Source organism: Microplitis demolitor, chromosome 9 (assembly GCF_026212275.2).
Source record: "Microplitis demolitor isolate Queensland-Clemson2020A chromosome 9, iyMicDemo2.1a, whole genome shotgun sequence".
Lineage (NCBI taxonomy): Eukaryota > Metazoa > Arthropoda > Insecta > Hymenoptera > Braconidae > Microplitis > Microplitis demolitor.
Window position 1 is genome coordinate 16,494,410 of NC_068553.1, and position 10,060 is coordinate 16,504,469.

At 24.6% G+C, this 10,060-nt stretch overlaps 1 protein-coding gene across 1 annotated transcript in view; it reads right to left on the reverse strand.

Moving 5' to 3' along the window:
• LOC103579127 (uncharacterized protein DDB_G0283697) overlaps positions 1-10,060 on the reverse strand; it is a 40,125-nt gene that overhangs the window by 28,701 nt on the left and 1,364 nt on the right. Inside the window, exon 1 of the mRNA XM_014445145.2 lies at positions 10,058-10,060. This exon is cut by the window's right edge and continues 1,364 nt beyond it. Within this exon, the coding sequence (XP_014300631.1) occupies positions 10,058-10,060 (3 nt within the window). The remainder of the gene's footprint in view (positions 1-10,057) is intronic.

Genomic DNA, 10,060 nt, shown 5'->3' on the forward strand with positions numbered 1-10,060 from the left:
TTGGTGCAAGAAATAATTTCTTGAGCAAAATAATCTTTTCTCGCCCCAAGAAAATTTTTGTATTGAATTTATGATACATAAAATTTGTTGGTGCAAATAAAATTTTTTGAGGCAAGAAATCGTTTTCTTCTGAGTATTTTATAAAATCAGTAATGATACGTAAAAATAGAAATACAAATTTTTGTAATGTTTTAGACAGTATAAAAATCTCTACTTTATAAAATATTTTCTGTAAAAATAGTACTTGAATAGTGTGATTCACTAAAAAAATTAAAATTATTAATTTTTTCTGTTTTCTAAATTTTATCATTTTTTTTTGTTGAAAATTACAAATTTTTTGTCATTATTAAGAATCTCAATTAGAGAATTAATTGATTAATACAAAAAAAAAATGATTCACTAAAATTTTAATAACCCAGAGGTCCCGGGTTCGAATCCTGTCCATGGAATTTTTACGACAAATAAAAAAAAATTCTAATCCTCAGCAAATAATTTTTTCTCTATCCGAAAATAAAAGACAAATGATTCAATGTCTAAAAAAAAGTATGATAATTGTCTATAAATTTGTTATCACAACATCAAACAACTGGATCAAATATAAAACCGCGCGTTGATGTAGATAGCTGTGGCATTGAAAAAATAATCAAAGCCCCTCACAATAAAAAAAATCCACACAAATGATAATCAAATACCATTGATATAATCCCTAATAAAACATACAATTTTCCATTTAAAAGCTTTATAAAATTAGGTCATACTGTAAATATAAGTAATTTACAAATATCCGACTATTAATAATTTTTTATACAAAATAATGAAAAGGTGCAGTTACAATGATGACATCATCTTATATGTTATTTACGCTTTGAAGAACACTCTCTAATGTAACATAATATATGATTGAATGGGACACTCCTTATAGAAAGTTCTTGGGGTGAATAAACAAACAAATATATATATTTTTATTCAACTATTACCTATTAACTATAAATCAAACTATCATTTCTTATATATCCATACACACATATATATGTATATGTATACATATATGTATATATTTATAGACTTATTTTTATTTTATAACAATTTATTATAATTAAAATATATATTTTTAATATATATATATATATATATATATATATATATATATATATATATATATATATACATAAATATTATAAGTAAAATATAAAATAAGAAGCTTTTAACTTTAATGCATACGTCAAAACGTCAATAATATTGCAGCATAATAATTATTATTATAAAGTTTCGTAAATGTCGATTTTTAATTTTTTTCACACGTCAATAATCATAAATAAGTTATTTTAATTATTAACGTGGGAGATACTTAGTAATTATTATTATTATTATTATTATTATTATTATTTTGTATTGTTAGAAAAAATGCAATAAATAACTTTTTAAAAACTTATAAGGGAGGAATGATTTATAGTAAAATAAATTTTATATATATATATATATATATATATATATATATATATATATATATATATATATATATATATATATATATATTTATAAATTTATATAGTATGTAAAATTAAACGTTCCCATAAAATAAAATAGCCACAAATTGACCCATATCTAGAACTTCCTGGTTCATCTCGTTTAACATTTGTGGCATGGAAATTTTATGATTTATACACTAGGGTATTTAAATATTGACGGCTTATATTTATTGTTTTAAAATAGATTTTTACATAGTGTAATAGGGGTACTGTTTTGTTTGTTGGTTCATGTGACATTTTTAGGGGGATACTAAATTACATTTTTTCTGGAAAATTATGTCCCTATTTTTAGCATCCGATTAGTGAAACGAATTCTCAATTTTGAAATCATGGTTTGTCTTGTGTTGTATTTTCTTGTACCGATCTGCATTGAAGTGAGAAAATTTATGATCCGCAGAGCATGAAAAAATTAATTTATTAATTTACTCCGTTAAAATGACATCCTGTTAGTAGCAAACCGCTTAGTTTAATTTTTGTAAATTCCACAATCCCGCGAAAAACGATAGTCACTTTTTCAATTTGCAAAATATGAAATTATGTATCTAGGGTACAAAAGATGACTTTGATGGTTTTTTTTCCTAGTGTGTAAAATACCATTTTTTTCCAAATTTGCAACTGAAACTGAATTCTTGCTTCTCTTTCCAAAAAAAATGGCGCATGTTAATTCCATTGATTTTTCAAAAAAGCAAAAATTTTGCCGCTAAACGAAACAGGATTTAACTTTTTGCGCAAATCCATTGAAAATTAAAATATAGAATCGTTCGATTCCGTCTTACGCAAAAAATGCATTTTTTTTTTCCCGCGAATATTTAAAAAATTCAAAATAATTCATTGACTATTAAATGTTATTATAATTAATTCCAAGAATCAGGGAAATAAAATTATTGTAATAAAATAGATGCTGACATTGATAAAGTAAATAAAAAAAAAAAAAAAAAAAAAAAAAAAAAAATTATAATAATTACGGCGCCGAGGCGACCTACGCATTAATAAATATGGATACGGAAATAATTAACATTTATATTTATAAACATAATCGTTTTGTAAATTTGTTAAAATATATTATGTAAAGTAAGATAAAAGGATAAAAAGATTATCTTGTGTGTTATAACGTAAATACTGATTGCATATCTTTGACACATTGTGTTTAAAAGTGCGGGCGGCTACAAATTGTTTTGTTAATCTTTTCATTCTTATTCTTTCGGCGGCGTTATGTTTTTTTTTTCTTTATTATTTATATATTTATATTTGTATTTTTTTTTTTTTTATTTCATCGGGTTCTTTTTCATTCAACAGTACTGGAGATTCATGAATGATGCATGTATGCCCACACGTCTTGACTCTTGTGCGCGTTGCACACTCATTTTGTTGAGTATCGACGTTGTGAATACCGATGTCACGATCGCTTTTCTGTAATTAGCTTAAGAAACGCGCCAAAAAAAAATAATGAAAGTTAATAGAATTAATATTTATACGTGACCTGCAAAAATATTTTGCACAAAAGAAAAAAAAAACTTTAAAAAAAAATTTATATACTCTAAGTGATGCAATGAATACTAAAATTTTAGTCTCCTAGTAATTTTAAATTAGATTTTAAATTTTGCAATAGATTTTTTTTTTCGAGATTCATCAGACGCCGCTAGGTGGCGAGTGATGAAAAATCTTCTCATAGGCGCATTGAGATAATTTAAGTATTTAATGAAATTTTATATCTTAACTTTTGCGAGACTGAGTAATTATTTATATATGAGAGGTAAAATGGGCCAGAAAATTTTTATAACAAAAAACTTAATAGTTATATTTTTATTAGCAACTAATAATTTATGCCGTGCATACGCATGCGCATAGAAAATTTTGTGATTAAGTTTAATAGGTTAGTCATATATTGTGAGGTTAGGAGAGCTGCAATTTTTCCCGTCTAACCAAAAGTAATTCAAAATCAAATGTGTTTTTTATATATTTTTGATTTGCTTTCGAAAAACCTGATTTACTTAGCATCCATTTGTCAAAAAACTAAACTTTTACTTAGTTTCGACTTAGTTAACCTTAATGTAAATCAAAAAAGGCATACATTGGAAACCGTTTATAACGACATTGAAGGAACCTCCGGTTATTGGTCGTTATAGTCGACAGTCGTTATCAGTGAAAATTAACAATGCATGGGTTATATTTGAAAGTAAAAATGCATAGGCCCTGATAACACGAGTTGATCGTGAAAAAGTTGGTCATTCATTAGTTTCCGACCAACTTGACGACAAGTTATCGACAACTTCAACTTTTGCAACTTTTGGCTACAAGTTACCGCCAACTTTCTCAGAAAGTGGGCGCCAGTATGGCGCCGCAACTGGAATGCAAGTTTCTGAGGAAATTTAAAAGAAACTTACCGTCAACTTATGATTGCCAAGTTTTGCAAGCAACTTTTGCCACCAACTTTCTCAGAAAGTGACCGTCAACTTTTTGGATTTACAACTTTTGCCACCAACTTTCTCAGAAAATGTCTATCAACTATTGGAGGTACCAACTGTTGGCGGTCAACTTGGTGTCCAGTTGCGGCTGCAAATTTCTCGCCAACTTAACTATCAGGGGGTTAGAAAACAATACTTGATAAACATTTATTAAACTATAAATTTCTTGCATTTAAATTGTATTTATTTTTTCGACCCGGGCCATTTTGCAGGTTAATCTAAATCTCGAAATTTTCACGGTTAATTTTCACATTAAAAACGCCTACTGATATATTCTATTAATATCCATATATACATAGATTAACATTAAATACTATTTGACTTGGCACCATGTTAAATTTTAAATAGGACAATTATATATTTAATTTCCTGGCTTCTATTATTTGCACAGTACTAAAAATTAAATTAATTTATTGGCTTAAACGCGAAAATATTTTTTAGAATTTAATATATATATGTAATAGCAGGTCTTGTGTTATATTAATGTCAGTATATATATGTATATATATATATATATATATGTGTACATATACGAAGTAGCCTTAGGGCCTCAGCGGTACGACGTTTACGAGCAGAGATTAATTTTAATGAGTCTAAGCATTAGCATTCATCCCGTTGATAGATATTTATGGGATTCAAATTTGCCTGTTGCTAATATCCCTATTGCTAGATTACGACTTAAATAACACTATGTGTTTAACACATTATTCATCATAAGTTTGAAGCATTTAAATAATTCTTGAATTACTTTTTATTCAAAAGAAAAAGAAGTTAAATTAATTAATTAATTAATTAATTGGTTAGTTATGTATTCAGAAGTAAATGCCACGTGGACAAGATGAAATAATTATCAGTAAGCTGTTTAATTAATATAAATGTAGGCATCTATTTAAGTGGAGATATCTTAAAATACTCGGTGGGTGATAGCGAAATCAATTAGAGCAAAATTCCCGGCTTTACTACGGGTCAGTGTATGGATATATATGACGCTTATATATATGTGTATATATTTAATCATGCGAAAATAATTACATTAATAATTATCTATGTAATGGATTATTTATGTCTTTCGTTGAAACTGGTTGGGACTATTTATGTTTGATAATTATTAGTTACAGTTTTATCTGTCAAAAAAATTTTATTTTACTTTTTTTTTTTTTCGTAAATTTTTTTTTTTGCTGTCAACTAAATATTAAGACTCATTAATTATTAGTTGTATTTCTGTTCCTTGTTTTGTGAATTTTTTTTTTTAGTTACAAAATTATTTGAGAGAAGGCGGGAAAGAGGCAGATTTGAATTTTTTTTTTAAATTAGGCCGATTTTTTTCAAACTTAAGAGAAAATTTATGTGGGGTATTTTGAGCCACGAAAAAATTGAGTTTATTTTTTTGTTCCTCGTTAAGTGAAACTTTTTTTTATTTACGAAATTATTTGAGAGAAGGCGGGAAAGGGGGAAAAATTTGAATTTTTTTTTAAAATTAGGCCGATTTTTTTTTAAGCTTAAAAAGAAAAATTGCTGTGGGATATTTTTGGCCACGTAAAATAAAAATCGAGTTTTATAAATTTTTTTTTTAGGGTCTATTTTGCCCTACATTTTTTTTAGTACTAAAATATGTCGATACTGAATATTCAATGGCTTAAAAAAGTATAAGCGTGAAATAAAATCAGAATTTTTTTTTTTTTTTGAGGGGACACGTTTCGCTCTTTGTGACCTATTATAATTTCTATATATTTACTATTTATTATTATTCAATTTTATGACTAAAAAAAAATCTGTTAGCTCAAATATCACCACAAATAATTCTGAGTTAAAAATTTTAGTGGCTAAAGTTCAATTACTTTTTAACTGATAATTAATAATATTTAAAATTAAAAAAAAAAAATAATAATTGGAATATAGACGTTTATAAATTCTTTGAATTAAAATGATAAAAAATTGATAATTGTTGTTTACAAAACGGAAATATATAAAATTTATATTTAATATTGATGTTAAATTATCAATTTTAATTACGTTAATATTTTTTATGATAAAAATTAGCAAAGTTTAATAAATTTATATACATATATAATAAATATATATATTTATATATTTTTATAAAGCATATTTTATTAGGATAATTAATATTAATCATATATTATTAAGAGATTATAAAATAGTGAAAGTTAGTATTTTATTATTTAATTATTTTAAAAAAAATGTATGCCCGCGTTTTTTTTTTTTTTTTTTTTGAACTAAAGAAGTCTGTGTCGCAAAAAAAAAAATTAAGTCTTTTAACTGAAAAGTGTCAAAAATGTCACGTAGAAAAAAGACCGTTGACATTTAATATATTAAATTTTATTGTAAAATTTTATGTTGCAGTTAAAATTTAAACGTGACAATATCTCGATCTCCATAAAAAGTGAGTACCAATAAATAAGTTTAAAAAAAAAAATTATACAAAATTAGTATTGACCGACGTAGGTCCTAAATCCCTTAAAAGATTGCCGAGTCATGCGTTTTAAATTTGATCTGCAACAAATCGAATTTCAAATCACCGTTCAACTGATTTATGTTTCACTATTTTGTTATTTATTTTCATAAATATTTTTTGCAGTAATTATTTTTTTTAAATAAATTTTATTTATTGAGTGTTACGTTAAAAAATTTAATAATAGGGACACGTATGCCCAAATAATAAATAATAATTTCATACCGTACAGTATTGAAAAAAAAAGAAAAAAAAAAAATTTAATATCAAAACATATTATTACTTATCCAGTAACTGTATATACATATATATTTATAGATATATATATATATATATATATATATATATATACAATTACTTTATTATCGATATAATCTTATATAAATTTTTTTTACAATCAAGTTTATTATAAGAAAGTAAAATTAAATATATATATATATATATATATATATATATATATATATATATATGAATTTTTATTTTTGACATATGAGTAAGAAATATTAATTGGGGTATAATGGACATTGAAACACTTTCTTCTCTTAAAAATTTTTTTTTCGCATTTGAAATTAAAAATTTTCAAAATTTTCACATATAAAATAATTTTCTATATATATATAAATTTTTATTTTTATCATATAAATAGAAATTATTAGTTGGAGTAAAATGAACAGTGAACTATTTTTTTTTTGTTAAAAATTTTTTTTTTCGCCCTTGAAATTAAAATTTTTCCAAATTATCCCATAAAAAAAAATTTCCTGTCTTCGGCAGTCAAAATATTTCTTCAACTCAATCAAATTCATCCAAAAAAAATATTATTTTTACTCCAATCTAAAAATAAAGAAAAAAAAATCCCCCCCCCCTTTCTAAAGTTTTTTCCTCTTCAATTTCAAACTACTAAATTTTGAAAAAATATATTTCGTATTAAAACTGCGTCCCAATTATCAACAAAAATCATTTTTTTACCGAAATTCCCAAGCTTTCAAACTCGAAGTTTAAATGTATTATATACCTCAGTATTTTTTAAATTGACCATCATAATTTAAAAAATTTTCTTTTTCTAATTTCCTTTAAGCAAAAAAATGTTAAAATTCCTTATTATATTGTCATTCCTTAGCTCAATGAAGTCTGATCATAACAATAATACTAAAAAAAAGTATAAATTATTAAAACAGCTTTTTAAATAGTTTAGATTAAAGATTAAAAGGGTTAATGAAAATCAAGCTATTCCATAAATCCTCCAGTTAATATCATTACATATATATATATATATATATATATATATATATATATATATATATATATATATATATATATATATAATATTTAAGTAACTTCTAAAGTTATCACGTAGTTACAGTGTCTGAAGAACACATCTGGTGGCTTGTTGTCTTGTCGGCACATCTTTATCCAAAGAAGTTTAAAAAACGAACAAACATAAAAAAAAAAAAAAATAAAAAAAATAAAAACACAAGCGAGAGTGAGGGAGGCGAATTTTTTAGCGGACGCGTAATGAGTCGGATCCTTTGACGATAAAATTGAAATAAGACATCCATCAGTTTGAATTGGATGAAAGGGATAGAAGATAATAATTTTAATCATTTTCTTTTTTTTTTTCATTCATTTTATCTATTGGTTACTTTTTACTTACAATATTACATTTATATATGTATATATACATATATATATATATATATATATATATATATATATATATATATATATATATATATATATATATACGAAGTTATCTTGCTTTACACTAAAGCTTTTAAAAAAACATTTATATATTTTTATAACCGTGAATGTCGTGATCGCGTGTCATGAGTGCATTTGAACATTGAAGAGACATATATCCTTTCGGACATCCAATTTGCTAAGAAGTCACGCTCGAGGTGTTGGATTTTTTTTTTTTTTTTTTTCAAGTCGTAAAATAGTCAAAAAATATTGAGAATTTTTTTTTTATTTTATTTTTTATCCTTAATTTCATATAAATCATTATATATATACATATATATCATATATAATATATAAAATAAATAAAAGATAATAACGACATTTTTTATGGGTTTTATGGTAACGATTTTTACTGACATTACGATACGTTAACAAGCTATTACTAAGTTTGCCATTTTTATTATTATTATTATTGTTATTATCATTATTTGGTAGAGTAATTTGACTGTTATTACTTCCTTGTAATGTGTGATAAAATTTTTTTTATCTATTTATTATAGTTTTTGGATAAAACATTTTAAGTAATTTTTTTTTTTTTTTTTATGATGGCTTGTAATTGAAACGGTATAAATTTTTTTTTTATTAAGCTTGAAGTGTGTAGGATGAAATTTATTAAAATTTAATTAGGAGTAAGAGAGGGAAAGAAAGATAGTTTTTTTTTAATTTTTTTGGTGTTCAAAATTTGATGTGAGGAATAATTTTATTTAAAATAGACTTTGCGAACTAAGTTTCAAGTTTAGAAAAAAATTACAAGAAACCATTTTTGTAGAAAATTTAATTTCCTACAAAATTGTATTGATATATTTTCGTGATATTTTTGATAGTTTAGCTACAATTACAATTACAAAATGAGAAATCGAAAATTTTTATTGATGTAGAAATTTAGAGATCATTTCAATTTATAATTATGGGTAATCTATTAAAGATATGATAAAAATGCACTGGAGCAATTTTGTAGAGAATAAAATTTCCTACAAAAAAGTCCTTATTCACTTTTCTGTAAATTTGATATTTCACTAAAATTTTCCAATTCAAAGTTGAAATTTTATTGAAAAAAAAATTTTCTCATTTTAAAACTTTTTGAATTAAAAAACAATTTTCTCATAAATCGACTTTGTGACTTAAGTTTCAATTTTACAAAAAAATTACAAGACATCATTTTTGTAGAAAATTTAATCTCCTACAAAATTGTATTGATATATTTTCTTGATATTTTTGATAGTTTAGCTACAATTTCAATTACAAAATGAGAAACCGAAAATTTTGTTGATGTAGAAATTTAGAGATCATTTCAATTTATAATTACGGGTGATCTATTAAAGATATGATAAAAATGCACTGGAGCAATTTTGTAGAGGATTAAATTTCCTACAAAAAAGTCCTCATCTACTTTTACGTAATTTTGATATTTCACCCAAATTTTCAAATTCAAAGTCACACGAACCAAATAATTACCAAATAGGTAAAGTTCTATTTTAAAAAAATTGTTAAATTAATTAAAGCTGTTTTTTTTTAAGCCTAAAAAATTTCAATAATAATTTTCTCGAGTTTCAAAACTCAAAACTTCCTCGTACTGACTAACTTGAACCAGACCATAGCTAAAGTGTAACTCATCGCTGACAATATCCGTGTAAAAAAGTAAAAAACGTCAACTTCTCGAGCGGATGTAAGTAAAATAGCAATACTCTTAAGATATAGAGTCTCGAGCTCATAAAACAGCTCTTCTACGACATGACCGTCGTAACCCGAGAGCTATCTCTCACCTCAAGATTCTTCCATTCCTCCATTATTCTCATTCTCTCCTACTCCCCCCAACTCCTCCACACTCACATTACACTCAAACAAAACCAACTTACCCC